This window comes from Terrapene carolina, unplaced genomic scaffold (genome assembly GCF_002925995.2).
Source record: "Terrapene carolina triunguis isolate 2854851 unplaced genomic scaffold, T_m_triunguis-2.0 Scaffold68, whole genome shotgun sequence".
Lineage (NCBI taxonomy): Eukaryota > Metazoa > Chordata > Testudines > Emydidae > Terrapene > Terrapene triunguis.
Window position 1 is genome coordinate 32889153 of NW_020664419.1, and position 18076 is coordinate 32907228.

An 18076-nucleotide genomic window follows, 5' to 3' on the forward strand; every position below is an offset into this window, starting at 1 on the left:
CAGTATTATCATGTGAAAAATATACAAAATCTCCCAGGAAAAGGTGAACTTTACATCAACAAGATACTTTACAGCCACTACTACAATGTTTAGGTGGCTGGGTTGTGGTAAGGCACTAGATTACTGAACTGAGGTAAATTTTTATAGATCTGTGTCATGCAAGCCTTCTGTACATACACAGTTGATTCCAGTAAAGTGTCAAGGGTGTAGTGAGAAGTTTATCGATGCACATATTCACAACCTAGAAATAGGAACAGTCTCAGAGCTTCTGGTGTCTTTATTGCCCCAGCTTTTGAAAGTGAGGTAAATTCTTTCCCTGCTAACTAAATAAAGTAATGTTTTAATGTAAGCTATCCAACCTTATACAAATATTAGCCACAAGGCATTTAAGGCTGTTAGATTTCCTACTCCTCTCATAGTACTATTTCTCCAAAGTCTATCCTTTGCAAATAGTCTAGTCATGGAAGCATCCTTTTAACAAGGAAAAAAAAATTAAAAGTCACTCTTGTTTTATAGAGAAAATTATGCCTGCATTGCACTATTAGTAAGTCACAATGTAAGTAATATTATTCAGTAACCACTATTTCCATTGAGGACTATGATAAAAACTGAATTTGTATACACTTCCCACTGTCAATTCAGTTTAAGGAGCTATGTACTTATAAATTAATCAAAATGACACTTTTGGGACTCTGATTTAGCTGGTGTTTCACAGTATTAGTACTAGAACCACATCTGTCCCTCTTTAGGTGCTAGTATAAATTAGACAAATATGAACAAAATAGGAAATCCACTTTCTGGAATTTAGCAAATTGGTACTGTTAAAGGCTATTTACTCATAGCATTCAGTCATCTTCTAGTAAAAAGAAAGTGTTAGCTACAGACAGTCTTCCATGCCTTATGAAAAAAAATATTGTATTTACAACTTCGTAATATGAGCAATGTTGTAACTTATCCGTTTGTCCTTGTTGCTATGCGGATATATGGGTCTTCGCATGTGCTTCTTGGACCTCCTTGACCATCAGAATTCTGGTCAACATCTGCTCCATTACATCCACTTTCACAGGCTGAGCAGAGTACCAGATAGGACTGTTTGGTGCCACGACTGGTTCAGGGACCAGATAGAAGGTATCACTTGGCCCTTTGACACCTTGGGGGCTATAAGGAAAGTTTAAATTATACCAAGCAACACACTACTTTGTTATTATACTCCTTTTAATAGTAAAATTAGCATTGACTTTCTTCTTTATTATGTAATAAGATATATTTGCTCCCACGCATAAAAAGTTGCTAGCTTTAGGCATTCCTCTTTGAATTAGCAGTGATCCACTCTTGCCAAACTCAGAGTGGAATAGGTGTTTGTTGTGGTGTGAAGCCCAAGTATTAAATGAGGGAAGTCAATCATTATAGAAGAGAAAATCTTTCCCTGTGAACTGCTAAAGTTGTTATAGCTAGTTTGATGAAACGTTGTTGAAAGCCATCAAATGTTTAAAACTAGTGTAGAAAATAAGTCCTTAGAGCCTTACCATTTAAAGCAATAGAAGTCATACAGTTTTATGGGGCACTGCAAAGGGTTGTCTGGGTTTTCAGGTTGTTCCACATAAGTCTCATCTGCAAATCAAAAAAAGAGGCAAATAGTGTGCAGTAAGTTCACAAACACAGCATTTAGTTTCAATAAAGTATTTTTACAGATGAAAGTTTTTGATCAGTAGTACACCTCTACCCCGATATAACGCGACCCAATATAACATGAATTCGGATATAACGCGGTAAAGCAGTACTCCGGGGGGGCAGGGCTGCGCACTCCGGTGGATCAAAGCAAGTTCAATATAACGCGGTAAGATTTTTTGGCTCCTGAGGACAGCGTTATATCGAGGTAGAGGTGTACTATTTTAAAAACAGTCTTATTTCAATGTGGCTCCTTTAAATAAAGTGTTTTTATAGCAGCTGAATGTTTCAACAACAGGCACACCACTGTTGTAGTATAGAGAAACTTACTGCTCTTGCCAGTGTCTGACCTAGTCTGTGGATAAATGATTTACAGCTTAGGAAAATAAAGCCAATCTGGTATATTGTACTAGCAGATAAATGTTAGCCATACTGATCATTAGCATGTACAATTGTATCATAGGAAACAGAGGGTGAAGCTCATGCAACAGTAAAGTACTTCCTGCAGACAGCGGCAGCTAAAAACATGTAGCTATAAAAACGTATACTGTGAGTTGTATGGCTGACCTAAAACATAAGGATTTAACCTAATAAAAACAAACTGTTCATGTAAAAAGTTATTTACCAGTGATGAGTTTTCTGAATATATGAGGTGAAATCCTGACCTCAGTGATGTCAACGACAAAAGTCCTATTGATTTCAATGGGGTTAGGATTTCATTCATTGTGTCTGCAGAACCCCATCATAGGTTTTGCAGATCCAGTCTAAAGCAGCAGGGCCGGCTTTAGGCACCGCGGGGCCCGAGTCGAAGGAGCTGCCGTCAAAGTCCCGCCACTGTCTTCGGCGGCAGCTCAATCGCTGCCGCGGAGGAAGGACCCTCCGCCAAAATGCCGCCGAAGACAGCGGCAACGATTGAGCTGCCGACGACAACAGTGCCGGAACTTCGGTAGCAGCTCAATCGGCTGCCAGTGCCTTCGGCGGCACTTCCTCCACGGCGGCGATTGAGCTGCCGCCGAAGACAGTGGCGGGACTTCGGCGGCAGCTCCTTCAGGATGTTGCGGGGCCCAATTCCGGGGAATTGGCTGAATCGCCCTAAAGCCGGCCCTGTAAGCAGTCTGACTTTATGGGCATACGTTCACCTCTCTGAAAATCCACTAAAACAACCAATGACTGTATGAGAGATTGCTTCCTAAATTACTTGATTTTGCAAAGCCTTTTCAAAAGTTACATATGCTTTTTGGGCTAGGAATCATTTTAAAATGCTTTGTGCGCACACACACACACACACACACACACAAAAGTGTATAAGAGACAGGAATTTTCCCTTGCAATCAGCTCAATGGCTCCAGGAGCTGGATCACTAGGATTGATGCCATTTCACTAGCCTAGTGAATGCCTGGGCATCGTGGAAGGGACTGATTTGTAAACAGGTAAAAATTCTGTTGCACATCTTGGTGGGAAGTGTTTAGCTTCCACTGGATAAGTAGAGAAAGTGTCATTCCCCAAAGTGGCAGAAGGGGAAAGGAGATGAGGGGGAGAAAGAGAAGAGGCAATACTGTCAGCCTTTCTAAGGACTCCAAATCCTCCATTCTTCTAAGTAAATCCTATACAATTTTCTTGGATGAAATCCTATTTATTTGTAAACTATATTTAAAAAAAAAAAGTTGCTTTAGACCCTCTGGAAACCAAGTCATGGCCTCCATTCAGCACTTTAGGAGTAGCTGCAACCCTACTACTCAAACTCATTTTCATTAAGAACTCGAAGTGCTTAAACTTAAGTGGTTAGCATTCTTTACTGTAGTAGACGGGATGCATACTGGTTTATATTAAAGTAGCACTGAGAGGCCTCAAGCAGCATTGCAGCCCCAGGCAAACAAAAAAATATGAGTCCCTGCCTCAATTTCAGACAAGCCGGGAGGCAGCTCAGTGGTTTGAGCATTGGCCTGCTAAACCCAGGGTTGTGAGTTCAATCCTTGAGGGGGCCACTTAGGGATCTGGGGCAAAAATCTGTCTGGGGATTGGTCCTGCTTTGAGCAGGGGGTTGGACTAGATGACCTCCTGAGGTCCCTTCCATCCCTGATAGTCTATGATTCTAAGTGACCATCAAGCAACCTGAAAGAAATGCCAATAAGATCACATGGTAACATAGGAAAGCTGTGCAAGTTATTCTCACAAAGCATATAAGAGGGTGCCTCAAACTTTTGCAGCATAAAGAAAGTGTTATGGAATGCCACGCTGTTCAATACTTGCAGAAGTGACCCAAAAGAATAAAATATGCATCTAGCCTTTCTGGAGACCAACTCTATTCAGAAAAGTTATAGCAACCACTGTTTAATGCTCTTGTAGAGTCTGAATGTACCCTCTCATTCTATAATTTAGGAATCACCTCAAGAGTTCATCTGTGCATGCACAGTCCTCTCAGGGGTGGGGGCAGGGATTTCATTTGAGCATATGTCTGATGCTATTTCTTTAAGCAGCCTATGCCTTATGGCTGCAGAGAAGATACTGAACCATTATGTATGTACGTAAGGTAGATCTGTAGTAACTGGAGAATGAAGCCAATCACTTGACAATTCAGAGCACAGAATGAGTTGTAGTTTGTTAAACTTCCAGATAGGCTAGTTCCATGACCCGCAACCATTTTGGAAAATGGCTAGGACAATAGCCTGCCAGTATGCTGAAGACAAAAATCCTCTCCCCTACGGAACATCAATGTGAACTCCGCACACAGGTTGAGGACAAGTTATGGCTTTAAGGAGAGAAACACACACTCTGAAGAGAGCAGATATGCTCCACCAAGGCAGAGGTGTGTGCGCATGTTTGTAAATTAGGAGGGGTTCAGAGAGCAAGGAAACGGCCCAAGCATTTTGAGAGTAACTGATCTAAAATATACATAGCGTAATGCCCCCTGTGAAACAAATCCTATGTCTGGGTTTCTAAAAGAACCAGATGTAGAAAAGATGCAAAAAGAAACACAAACATGCAAGGGGAGAAGAGAAAGGAAATAGGGAGACAGTTTTAATAAAAGTTAGAAAAATTGCCAAAAACATGAAAGTTGGAATTTTTAAGAATACCCTGTACTTAGTGCTGGCCTACCTTTGCTCTAATTGATTTCAGTGGGTGCAGAGTTAGGCCAATGCTGAGTGCATTTGAGGGTCCCAACTTAGATGTGCATCACTAGGGGTGGGGAATACAATCTAAAGCTCCAGGCCTGAGACTGACTCTACACAGGCAAACCCCTGCTTCCCTAAAGAACCCCACGGACTTAAATGGGGCTATGCACAGTAGGAGGGGTTCACCTACACAGTTATCTCTGCTGGAACAGAGTCTAAGCATATATGTACACTAACAGCAGTGCTCAGATTCCAAACAAATTGCCAAGAAGGCTTTTTTTGTCATGTCCTTCACAATCTTAGTGGCAAACAATGGCACACAATCATTTTAAAGGTTATTATCCTAGTCTAATGAGTTCAAACCTTTTCGTCCTCCAAGAATCTGTCCATAAAGCCTCAGGAATCGTATTATAGAACATTTGTCCTTTCCGATGCCTGTATTTTTCCTGGTCTGCTTCAGTATTTTGGAAAAGGCTAGCTGTGCATGCTGCTCCACAGTTTTCAATATGAAATACCTACTCACATACAAGAGAAAAACAAATTATAACTCAGTTTTGGGGAGAGAGAGAGAGCGAGCGAGCGCGAGCGAGCGCGCGCAGACTGGGCAGGGAGTACTTAATTTTTTTTTTTAAGTGAGTAGAAATATTTTTTAAAAGGCTTTCCAAATTCTCGATAAAAAGTATAGCTTTGGACTGTGGACCAAATTCTGACCTGTTATACTTGTGTAAACCCAGAGTAATTGGATTCAATATTACTGTTTTATGGCACAGCAAGAATTCAGAATATAATCCTACCTGTTCAAAGTCACATTCTGACTTCAACTAATTATTTGAGCTCATCTAGACCCCACATCAAATTTCAGAAAGATCCCTTCTGCATTGTGCCAAAATCAGAAATGAGGGCAGAGAGCTGAAATATTCCTTAAGACCTCACTATACAGGTGTTTCCTTTTGAACGTTAATCTATGGACTTGATTCTGGAAGTAACTTTACTCACATGAATAGTCCCAGCAAAGCAAGTATTTGCAGGATCCAATACTATATTAGAAAACATCACTTAATCCTGCAAAGATTTATGCACATGCTGAATTTTACACATTGTGAGTAGTGTCACTGAGGTTTCTGCTGGATTGGGACTTTAGTGAAAACAAGGGTTGTTTGAGATCTTACTCCGCTTGTAGTATACTCCTAATTTGGTTACCAAGGAGTCTTAAGCAACATTATAAAGAATCTTTAATAGCAAATAATCAGCTCTGCCTTCCACCACCATAAATAAAAGGAACATAAATCAACAAGAAAGAGAAACAGGAAGACAGACTAAAAAATAATTTTAACAACCCAAAATCAGATTCTCCATCCGAGAGCTATTTATTATGGCATAGTAAATAGAATAATCTTTCAAAATAAACCCATTCTGAATGCTTCTAACTTTTTTTGTTTGGGGAAGGGGAGGAAGGTTAAAATATTGATACACTTTTGGGTAGTTAAAGGCTCTTAGTGTACATCTACATAGGGATACAACACTTACAGCTGGACCACATCAGCTGAATTGGGCTCCAGGGCTGAAAATATCACAGTGTGGATGTTGGGGCTTGGGCTGGAGCCTGAGCTCTGGGACCCTGCGAAGGGGATGGTCCCAGGACTCGGGGTCCAGCCTGAGACTGAACATCTACACAGCGATTTTTAGCTCTGCAGCCTGAGTCCATGAGCCCGAGTCAACTGACCTAGGCTAACCAGATCTTTAATCCCTGTGTAGACATACCCTCCAGCTCTTATTCAACAAAGCATTTAAGTATGTGCTTGAAGCTAAGCACATGGTTAAAACCATAATCCAAAGCCAACAGAACTCAAGGGGAGTCTTTCCATTTACTTCATTGGACTTTGCATCGGTCCTTAAGTGCTTTGAAGAACTGGGACCTTAATTTTTAGCTTAATGACAGATCAAAGGTGCGTAGGAATGCACATCCTATTCTGATGTTATTTAATTCCAATCTGTTTAAAATCATTGCACACCAAAATTCATTTAAACTATAAAAAGAGTAATGCTGTCTGTTATAAGATTGCAAAATAAAGTTTATACACCTCTACCTCGATATAACGCTGTCCTCGGGAGCCAAAAAAATCTTACCGCCTTATAGGTGAAACCGCGTTATATCGAACTTGCTTTGATCCACCGGAGTGCACAGTCCTACTCCCCCGGAGCACTGCTTTACCGCGTTATATCGGGTCGTGTTATATCGGGGTAAAGGTGTACAAAAGTTTGTTTTTTGGCAAAACATTTCAGTCTCTATACCCCCTAATATTTGGACACATCTTGTAATTAATGTTAATATTGCTTTGGGTTTTTGTTGATTCTGGTGCAGAAAGAAAAACTATTAAACTAGGAATGGTATTTCTTTGTTAACTGCAGCAACAGAGGAAAAATACAAAAAACTTGCCTTGCACAGAACAGTGATATTTTTTTTTATTATTAAAAAGTAAAGGCACTACCAAATATTTTAAAAGAGAGGATATTATTTACCAGGTAATTTTAAAAGGAAGTCAAATTCAGACCAACATGATTTGAAACAGTTACTTTAAAACTTTAGTAAATGTTTATCTTAATGCTTTTGTCAACGCACATCCTCAGAAGAGTCAAAGATCATCTTGTAATATAATTAAGCACAAATAGCGTGTGGTCAAGAAGAATCATTGATTTATGTCTATCTTATAAATAACTTCAGAATATTTAGTTTTATACAGAGAAAGAATCTATTTATACAAAGGAAGAATAAGTCAACATGTATTATAGGATTTCTTGATTCCAACCTGTTTTTAGAAAGTTAAATTCCAATTTGAGATGAACAACTCAATACCAATGTAATTAAGTAAATTAAAATTCTAAATTATACAATTAGGGTAAGCAAGTGGGGGAGGGGGAGGAAGAGGAGGGAGGGAAGTGTAATAGCTTAAGACCACTAATGCAGGGTAATCCGCTGGCGGGCCGTAAGACATTTTGCTGATGTTGACTGTCCGCAGGCACAGCCCCCCACAGCTCCCAGTGGCCACAGTTCGCTGTTCCCAGCCAATGGGAGCTTCAGGAAGCAGCAGTCAGCACGTACCTGCGGCCTGCCGCTTCCCGCAGCTCCCATTGGCCAGGAACGGCGAACTGGGGACACTGGGAGCTGCGGGGGGCCGTGCCTGCGGACGGTCAGTGTTAACAAAACGTCTTGTGGCCCGCCAGCGGATTACCTGATGGGCTGTGCCCTGAAGGTTTCCGACCCCTGCACTAATGAATAATATATTACCTTCCAACTGTGTTTTATTTGCAATGTATACATAGTTTGCTTGGCATTTAAAATGGGGCTTTCATTGGAAACAATATTAATGGATGTTCAGAAACTGACAGCACAAGAAAAGAAATAATACCAAGTTATTAAGAATTTACATAAGCAGCATACAGGGATTGTATCTTATAAGACTCAGTAATGAGTCCTACAGTGGTTTTTACATGAATATTGTTTGTGGTTGTGAAAATAACCAACATGATAGTTCTGTGGAAAGAAAAGTATAAAAAAATTGAAAATTAATTATAAAAGTATGATAAGAGGTTTGTCTTTCAGTACCTAGCTTATGAAAAATTAGATAGATTTATTTTCCCTGATTACTCATAACGACTACTTCTAACATGTACTATCCACTCCCCACCCGTCAGTTCACCATGTGCACTAAACATCAAGAGATAATGAGAATTTGAGCAAAACACAAATAGTAAGCCTTAAAGCATTTGGCAAGCATTAAAGTATATTTACCAATTCATCTGTTTGGTATGCAGGGGACAGGAGGAGTTTGGGAAATCTTTTTCAGCAAGTTACAAAAACTAAGCCATTTGGTAGGCTACATGGACTCAGACATGAAAGACTTTTATATAAAACATTCTTACTTAGTGTTGAAATACATCAGTGTGAACAGGAGAGTAGCAGGAGAATGTGCTCCAAGTTGTTTGCAGTCCCATAACATTTCCTCCATGATGCAACTAGACAGAATATACCCTGGAAAACAAATATTGATACAAATAAATTCATTTCAGAACATACTAGTCAAGTACAGACTTCATTTCCCCGCCAATGTTTCTCCACTTACCAGAGGGGCTCACTCTTGGACACCATCCCTTCATCACTCCATGAAGTCTTTCCAAAAACTTCACATAATAAAGATCAGCAAAAATGTTGTCAATTCTGTCATTGTCAAACATATACTATGAATAAAAAAAGAAAGATGTGGGTAGGATAATAACTGAAATGAAAGCTCTGTTTTACTAGACCTCATTTTATAACGAAGTTAGTTAACCTCTGTATGTCTCAACCATAAAATGGCTCAGAATGTAAACTCTACAAAAACATAACTCACTCAGTACAGAAGAACAGGAACATCAGTAAGTCTTCATCATTTCACACTAAGATTTTCCCTAATGGAGTGGCCTAGCATGTTGGAATTTAAATGATTCATTGTAAAAAAATAATAATCCCATGTTTTAAATGAATCACTGACAACGTTCTACTGACTCTTGCATGAGAGAGCAATTTCCCTAAACTAGTACATTTCTAAAAACTGGATTTTAAGTTTGTTCTATTTAAATTATTACTTTGGGGGGGGGGGGAGAAATGAAACAAGTCTCTCTTCCACCCAAATAGCCTGTCTCAATGCCTGCGACATGCATACATCAACTTACTTCATTTAGACTTTAGTTGTCTGAACAAGAACAAACTGGAAAGTGAGTTTTGCAAGAACACAGTGAATTCAGAAACACTTCAAGAATATAAAGCTCATTAGTTCTATTGATCAAGTATCAGCAATACAGGTATTTAAGACTTATTGGAAGAGGGTTCAAATTTACTATCACTGGCCTGGTCTACACTAACAAAATTAATACCTATATTCTAACAGTTCAGCTGATTGCTGTTAACACTACCTGCACCTATGCTCTATTTATTTTATAGGCTAACTCCTGCTCCACACTAAGTTCCCTTAGCAACACATCTTGAAGGATGGACTAAACAACAAGCTGTGGGTATCCCCCCCCCCGCCCCAAACTATTTTGGATCTCTTATCATGAGAGCTTTCGTATGCGGAGGAATCCTATTATGCCTCAGAAAGCCCCAATTGTGCCCTTCCCCGAACCCCTCTAATTCCAACCCCCACCACCCTTAGGTTCAAAACTAAAAGCTTCCACTGTTTAATTCTATATTTTAACAAATTATTTTATGGGATTGCACAGAACACATTACATTCTGCATTAGTGACACTGTTTCAGGAAAGGGAATATATGCTTTTTCAACTCGGCATGAGTAGCTACAATCAGCTCTCAGATTTTCTTTGGCAACTCTCTCTCATGGGTTACCTCCTGAAGGGGAAAACGGCACTTTTCATGTAAGATCTAATTCTCTGTGTATAGTAGGAGTCCAGTCATTCAACAGCATTTTATGTTTACCTTTTGAATACAAAGAAATAAATAAAACAACATGTCTGCTTCATAAGAGGAACCATCTTCCTTTCTAGCTTCTTTGGTCATTAGGCACAGCCCATAATTCAGTTCTGCTATTGGCACTGAAAGGACATCTTCCCTAAAAGTCATTGGTTTTCTTCCTATAAATGTGAAAAGAGCATATTTAAGCCAGGTTATTTTTCTCCTGTTATTTGTCAAGTTAGCATAAACCTTTCTTCTCTCTAATAAATGTGCGATTTCAATGAAGAGGAAATCTTGCATGTTTTTTTAATGCTGAGAAGTTTGGGGTTTTTTATAAGTGACAAACCACTACATAACCAAGTACACTCCTAGAAAAAAGCTCTGGTACTGTTTCTGGAAACTGCTATAGGTTGAAATATTCTGAATGAGCAGTTTACAACTAAGGCTCTGTGTAAACTGCATTGTATTTTGTATTGAATCACAACAGCTTCAGGGGTAAGTGTTGGAATTTCACGAAATACCAGAACATGCACGGTTGCGGAGTTCCCTCCCCTGCTGAACTGCTGCAATTTTTCCAAGCAGGCATCCCAGCTTCCACCTCCCAGCTGAGGCAGAGGCTGCTTATGGGGAGTTAAGTGGGCTGATCCCATCCTGGGGAGGGCAGGTAAGTGGCAGGCCAGTCCCACTCTAGGGAGTGGGCACGGCAGGCCCCTGGGGCAGGGTGTGTGTCACCACATGGCGCCATCCATCCATCCCAGCTCTGGCCTCCCTCACACACATGCTTGTGCTCCAAGCGGAAAATCCCTCTCAGCGCCTGCAGTATCTCCCCTTAGCCTACCATGGACTGCTGTGGAGTGGGCTAGGCTAGGCTAGGCTAGGCTAGGCCAGGATCTCCTAATCCCCATTCATTGTCAGCACCTTCCCTGTCTCTCTGCTGGCCAGACAGGAAGTAGCAGTGGCAGGCTGGGCGAGAGCTGGGCCACCAGCTAGCACCACATGACGAGACATCTCAACCTCCAACCCCCAACTGCAGCAGCTGTATCAGCCCAATACTCTGATTTTTCCAACAGAGGGGAGGCAGAAACAGAGATGCCTCTGTCCGCCTCCCCGCAGTTGCAAACGTCACAGTATTGGGCTAATCTCACCATTTCTGTGCAGTCTGTGAAATTGTGATTTACACAGAGCCTTATTTTATAACGAATAGCCTAATTTTGCAACCCTTAATCATGGATTTCAATGGGACGACTTGGGGAGAAAGATACTATTGAACAAAAATCAGGCCCTGAATCTTTAGATGACATATAAGGACATCTCTTTTTTTCAGTGAACAGTGAAAAATAAATTAAAAATTATACTTCCAAATCCCTGAGGGTTTTTTCCAGCATCTTTCCATACATCCTCATTTTTCATTTGTGCCCAGTTCTTCCAGAAATTAGCTCCTTCTTCTGGTTTGAGTTTGCAAGGAAGATATAAATCATTCTGTATCTGCAAGTGTGGCACTGATTGAGAATCCTGTGTAACCAGAAGGAAAAAAAAGAAGACAGCCATGAGAAAAAAGAAGTTTGGTATTATGGGCAAAGAAAGATTATAACCTTAAGTATATGCTGATATTGTACTTAACAATATTTAAATTCTTAGAATTTCCATTATAAATTGTATAATCTCAGCAGTTTTACAACCTGCTTTTAGATATGCAAAACAAGATTATCCTTCTCCAAAATGCTTTACAATACTATCTGGCAATATTGAGGCCTCGTTTCAAGTCTTTTGGGCCACTATTTTGAAAAATACGTTGTCAGCGATTAGGGGAGTTTATTTAAATTTTGAAGGCAGAGAAAGGGTTTTTAGAAGTTGATGTCTTTAGGTTTAAAGCTTTACTATTTTGCAGCAGTTATTGAATCTGTGGCATAACAATAAATTGAACAAAAGCCAAATGCTGAAGCATGTGCAGGACATTGCCTTTAGGAAGTAGGCCTTATTATGCACAGACATGGACCTCTACTTAACAGATTCCAGTAAAGTGATTTCAAGTCAAATTTATTTATTTATTTTTCAATTTATAAAGATAAATATTTAAGAGGGCCCATCCCAGGTCTGTGCACTCTGCCATTATTTAATCTTGTAGAATTTGTATAATCCCTATCCCAAACAGCTTCATTTGTTTACAAAAACAGCAGTCTCCAAACAAAATCTGATACCTTAAACCAGGGGTCGGCAACGTTTGGCACGTGGCTCGCCAAGGTAAGCACCCTGGCGGGCCGGGCCACTTTTATTTACCTGCTGACGCGGCAGGTTCGGACGATCGCGGCCCCCACTGGCCGCAGTTCGCCGTCCCGGGCCAATGGGGGCGGCGAGAAGCGGCGCGGGCGAGCGATGTGCTGGCCGCGGCTTCTCGCTGTCCCCATTGGCCCGAGACGGCGAACCGCGGCCAGTGGGGGGGGCGCGATCGGCCGAATCTGCCGCGTCAGCAGGTAAATAAAACTGGCCCGGCCCGCCAGGGTGCTTACCCTGGCGAGCCGCGTGACGAACGTTGCCGACCCCTGCCTTAAACCATATCCGTTGCCACCTGCCTGTATCAGAAGCTCCCAGCATGCCCTGAAGAACAAATTAGAGATATTTCTAACCAAAAGGAGGCAGGGAGAGTGAGCTGCAAAGCCAAGGAACCCACAATGCTACACTAACCATTCTTTTATGTTATGGGTACTTGATCTCAAGTGCCTCCACTGACTACATCTTTGGCAGTATCGCACAGAGAGGCAGTCTCTCAAATAGGTGAGTCCCAGGTCATTTAGCATAATAGTAATTGGTTACAGCATCAAACCCGAACAGAATGGTGCCACTGAAAGAAGCTTCAGAAAGAACAAAAGTCAGCTGCCCGTATTCTAAGTCTGATGGACCATTAAACAGCTAACAGGTTACTGTCAACCTCTTGGTGTCAATTCAAGGTATTGGTGACCATCTTTAAAGGTCTGAGTAGTCTGGAACCCAGCAACTTGAGAGTGTCCCACTTTATACCCAGCCAGAGCTATCTAGGAGCATTCCAGGGTTTTGGCCGCCCCAAGCAGCCAAACAAACAAAACAAACAAAAAAGCCGCGATCGCGATGGCAATTCGGCAGGAGGTCCTTCGCTCCGAGCAGGAGTGAGGGACAGCCTGCCAAATTGGCGCCGAACAGCTGGACCTGTCGCCCCAAGCACCTGCTTGGTAAGCTGGTGCCTGGAGCCGGCCCTGATTCCAGGTGATCTTGTTAGTGTAGAGAGATGTTTGTAGAATATTGTAATTTAGAGACATTCCCTCATAAGGGACAGTATTATGAACATAGGAATTTGGAGATGTGCTTTGGAGGTGCGGGGGGGAGGGGGGGGAGAGAGAGAGAGAGACACCAGATGGCTGTGTGCAGCAGTTCACCACAGAAGCTCTCCAGTTTGTTTTAATAAGTTTTATTCCTTTCTCGTGCATTTGGTTTGTTTAATGAACCCCATGATTGTTACATGTTGTCAGAAGAGCCAAATGAGAAGGAAACTGCAGTCATCTTGACGTTAACTCCTGTGTTTGCAATGGAAAGCAGAGACAAAGGGGGGCACCAAAGAAGCACGTGGAGCACTAGGCACAGAAGCGTTTGCATGTATTTGGTGAGTACAATAGTAGCTTGACTAGCTTAAAAAGGAGGACAGAGAAAGCCAAAAATGGATGTGTTGCAACCTTCTTCCAGTCTGCAAATGTCAGTCAATGCTGCAGAGAACTGGAAAAAATTCAGAGATTTGAATTGTATTTAGTAGCCATAGAGGCGGGGGGGGGGGGAGTGATAACATGAAATCAGCTATCTTTTTTGCATGTTGCTGTGGAGGAAGCATTGGATATTTATAACAACTTTAAGTTTGAAGGTGAAAGAGTGAAGTTAAATAAAATACTGATTACATCTGAGGAACATTGCACGCGAAAAACAAATGAAACCTTTGAGAGAGACGAATTTTTTACATGCATGCAAAAAACTGATGACACCATAGACAGAGCGATATATCACAGAATTAAGGAAACTCGGTAAAACCTGTAACTTTAATGATCTGACAGAGACAGAATCATTTGTGGCATTGAAGACAATGTGTTAAAACTTTAGAAAAAGCTCTCCAAACATGCAGGGCAGCAGAAACTGTGAAAGCACAAGCCAAAGGGCTGAAGGGGTTATCCAGGTACTGAGTACAAAAGAATATAGCCAGAATAGGTCAAATCAAAGAGTGGAATCACTTGCTATGAAAAACCACTGCTGGGTGGGTACAGGCGGCCTTGTGGAAGGTGTGGATCACAGCATGACCCCAGTGTGTTGCCTTTGGAAAACTGTCACAAATGTGGGGGAAATAATCATTTTGCAAAATGCTGAAGATCTGAAATGCAGAGAAGTCAAGCACATCCAGTTCCACGAAGGCCTTATCAGAAGGTAGGTACTGACTTATTTACCTGGCAATCAAAGGATTATTTAAATAGTCACAGATCATTATTCTCTGTATCCAGATATTTGCACACTGCACAGTACTAATAGTAAGTCTGTGATAGCCTGCATGAAGGGAATCTTCTCCAGACAGATTAAGTCTTTAGTGATAATGGGCTGCAATTTTCCAGTGCAGAGTTTGGGCAATTTGCCATAGATTGGGATTTTCATCACAAAACATCAAGTCCAAACTACCCCCAATCAAATGGACTTGTGGAAAGGTCTATAGGGACAGTAAAGAACCTTATGAAAAAGACTTTTGACAGTGGGGGTGATTTGTATAAGGCATTACTGGTTTACTGAAGTACATCCCTGGAGAACGGCTTTCCTCCAGCTCAGCTGTTAATGGGAAGAAGGATCAGATTTAATTTACCAATTTCTGATAACTTGCTGAAATCGCATAACAATGAAATCATATGGAATATGAAAAAAATCAGAAGTGGAAGCAGAAATATTATTTTAAAAACAGGGCCCGTGATCTCCCATCTCTTAATCCAGGTGATAAAGAGTGTGCCTGAGAAATCACACCTCTAATCCTTAGGGCCAAAGGGGTATCGTTAAAGAACAGCTGCATCCAAGGTCTTATGTAGTCAGGACAGACCAGGGGACACATTTCAGTGTAATCAAAGGGATCTACAAGAAATCCCAGAAATTTCCAACACATTGACAGCTGACATGGACTCTGGTTTCCCATCTGACTGATTCTTTATCATCAACGCTCAAAGAAACGAGAGAACAACTCAGATGCTCATGAAAGGCTGATACTGAGAGATTAAAGTCCTAAAAGTGAGAGATTAAAGTCCTAAAAGACTAAGGCTGTGTCTACACTACGCAGATTTTAGCAACAGCGCTGTGTCGCTACAGCCGTGTCACTAAAAGGCACACAATGTAGCCGCTGTTTGTCGGCTCTCCTGCCGACAAACAACTTCCATCCCCAAAAAGCAGCATTAGCGTTGTCGGCAGGAGAGTGCTCCTGCCAACAGAGCACTGTTCACACTGGCGCTTGTCATCGGTAAAACTTTTGTCTTTCGGGGTGCGTGTGTGTGTGTTTTTAAACACCTCTGAAAGAAAAGTTTTGTCATTCAGTTGCCAGTGTAGACAGCCTCAGAGAGACTTGCTAACCTGCCTGGATAGGGAGATTTGAGGAAAGTGAGTGGTAAAGACTCACTGAAGAGTGATGTGCTGGTAACCTCTCCGCTCTAGGTACTTGACACATTGGGTTTATGGAAATGTACTAGATGGATTGAGAATGTGTTATTGGAAAGTGGCTAGCTGTTTATATATAGAAGAGTTAATTGTTTTTCTTTAAGGGGGAAGATGTAGAGATATGTTTGTAGAAGATTATAATTTAGAGATGCTTCCTCATAAGGGATAGTATTATGAATATAGGAATTTGGAGTTGTGCCCTGGAAGCAGGGGTTAGGACCACCAGGGCTGAGTGCAGCAGCTCACCACAGAAGCTCTCCAGTTTTATTAAAAGTTTTATTCCTTTCACATTCATTTGGTTTGTTTAATGAACCCCAAGATCATTACAGTTAGTTCCTGGAATTTAATTCTGCAGGACTAGCAGGGGAGTTCTCTGTAGAGGGTCTTCACCTTAGACTCTAGGTTGGGGAATGAGTTCCAAAGTCTGGCAGCCTTCAGAGCACAAGCTAAAAGCACTCATTTTTTGGTTTTAGTACTTGATAAAGTTTTCATCTGTGTTATTATAGGGGTTGCCACCAGATCCCCTATCTTTAGGCTGGGGAACATTTTATATTATCCATTTTGTTACTTAACCACATGATAAAATTTGTTTTTCACCCTTTTTCTTAAGAAGTTCAAGGCAATTACATACAAAAAGTCAATTACTCAAAAAACTAGGAAATGCCAGGTTGCCTCAGAAACCTTAGTTCTGCCCCCCACCCCAGGTATATGCATTATACTATTATGTAATTGGTGGGTGGGGGGAGGCAGAACTAAAGCTGCAGAGGCAACCATATATCTGGCATTTCCCAGCTTTTGAGTGCTTGACTTTGCAACCTAAATAATGTTCTTTTAATATAGTTTTTGTGGGCAATAGTATTTAAAGGTGTCAGTAGCATTGTATTGCTTATTTTTATTTTGTATCACATTGCTTGCCAAGGCAATGAGTACTCTAGAAGCTAAGAAAGATTATTCTAAAGACTTACGTTTTTGTAATTAAAAAAAAATTGAACCTCCAGATCAGGAACAATTCAATTGTTATTCAATTGTCTCAGTTTTATTATGATTACCCACTGCAGACACACTGTATGTGCCTCTAAAAATAGTGGGCTTCTTTATCTATCTATCTATCTATCTATCTATAAGTACTACCTCTTACTTGAGCTTTTTTTCTGGGGAGTGGGGAAGAGTGAGATTGCAAAATAATCCTTTTATAAAGAAGATATTGTTTCAATTTCTATACAGTTTAGATTGATGTAGCTTAGAATACATTTTGTTTCCATGTTAGCACAAAATTAGTTTACCAAGAGAGTCAGTCCATGAGCTAGGGAGGAGATGGAGACCAGTTTTAAAGAGGAAACAGTTCACAGAAGAAGAAAGCTCCCAGTGCAAAGGGTGGCAAGTGAAAATGCAACCTCTAGCTAGACAGCGTCACAGCAAGAGCACAGAGATAAACAAAATGAGTGAGAAGTACTGTAAATGGAGCAGGAATCAAAGAGGTAGAGTGTGGAATTAACGAGTTCATAGGAATATGAATAAAAGGATTACTTGAAATGGATGGGGAGATATGCAGGACTACTAACTGTCATCTTTAACCTATCATTTAAATCAGCTTCTGTACCAAATGACTGGAGGATAGCTAATGTGCCGCCAATTTTTAAAAAGGATTCCAGAGGTGATCCCGGCAATTACAGGCCAGTAAGCCTGACTTCAGTACCAGGGAAACTGGTTGAAACTATAGTGAAGACCAAAATTGTCGGACACAAATGAACATAAATTTGTTGAGGAATAGTCAACATGTTTTTTGTAAAGGGAAATCATGCCTCACCGATCTACTAGAATTCTTTGAGGCGGTCAACAAGCATGTGGACAATTGGGATCCAGTGGATATAGAGCAGTGGTTCCCAAACTTTAACAACCTGTGAACCCCTTTCACAAAAATGTCAAGTCTTGTGAACCCCCTCTTAAAAATGAATATTTCCAGGGATTTTCTCCTTTACCTGAGTATAAATTATAAAAGGCAAATCTTGGAAATATAAAATTTGTTTTTGTGACATGCTTATTACACACTATGTATTATTAATTATTATTTATCATTACAGTATTTTTATTGCATTATGAAAACGGCAACACTCTTCCAAGGTCTCACTTTCGTAGCTTGTATCACTTTGAATAAGCCT

At 40.8% G+C, this 18076-nt stretch overlaps 1 protein-coding gene across 1 annotated transcript in view; it reads right to left on the reverse strand.

The window, feature by feature from the left end:
• Nucleotides 1-971: 971 nt before the first annotated feature.
• The window catches only part of LOC112107520 (glutamine-rich protein 1-like), a 26914-nt gene continuing 9809 nt past the window's right edge, over nt 972-18076 (reverse strand). Inside the window, exons 2-8 of the mRNA XM_029910875.1 lie at nt 11582-11738; nt 10251-10405; nt 8903-9017; nt 8703-8811; nt 5145-5296; nt 1527-1611; nt 972-1158 (exon numbers count right to left, since the gene is read on the reverse strand). Coding sequence (XP_029766735.1) covers nt 972-1158; nt 1527-1611; nt 5145-5296; nt 8703-8811; nt 8903-9017; nt 10251-10405; nt 11582-11738 — 960 coding nt within the window. The remainder of the gene's footprint in view (nt 1159-1526; nt 1612-5144; nt 5297-8702; nt 8812-8902; nt 9018-10250; nt 10406-11581; nt 11739-18076) is intronic.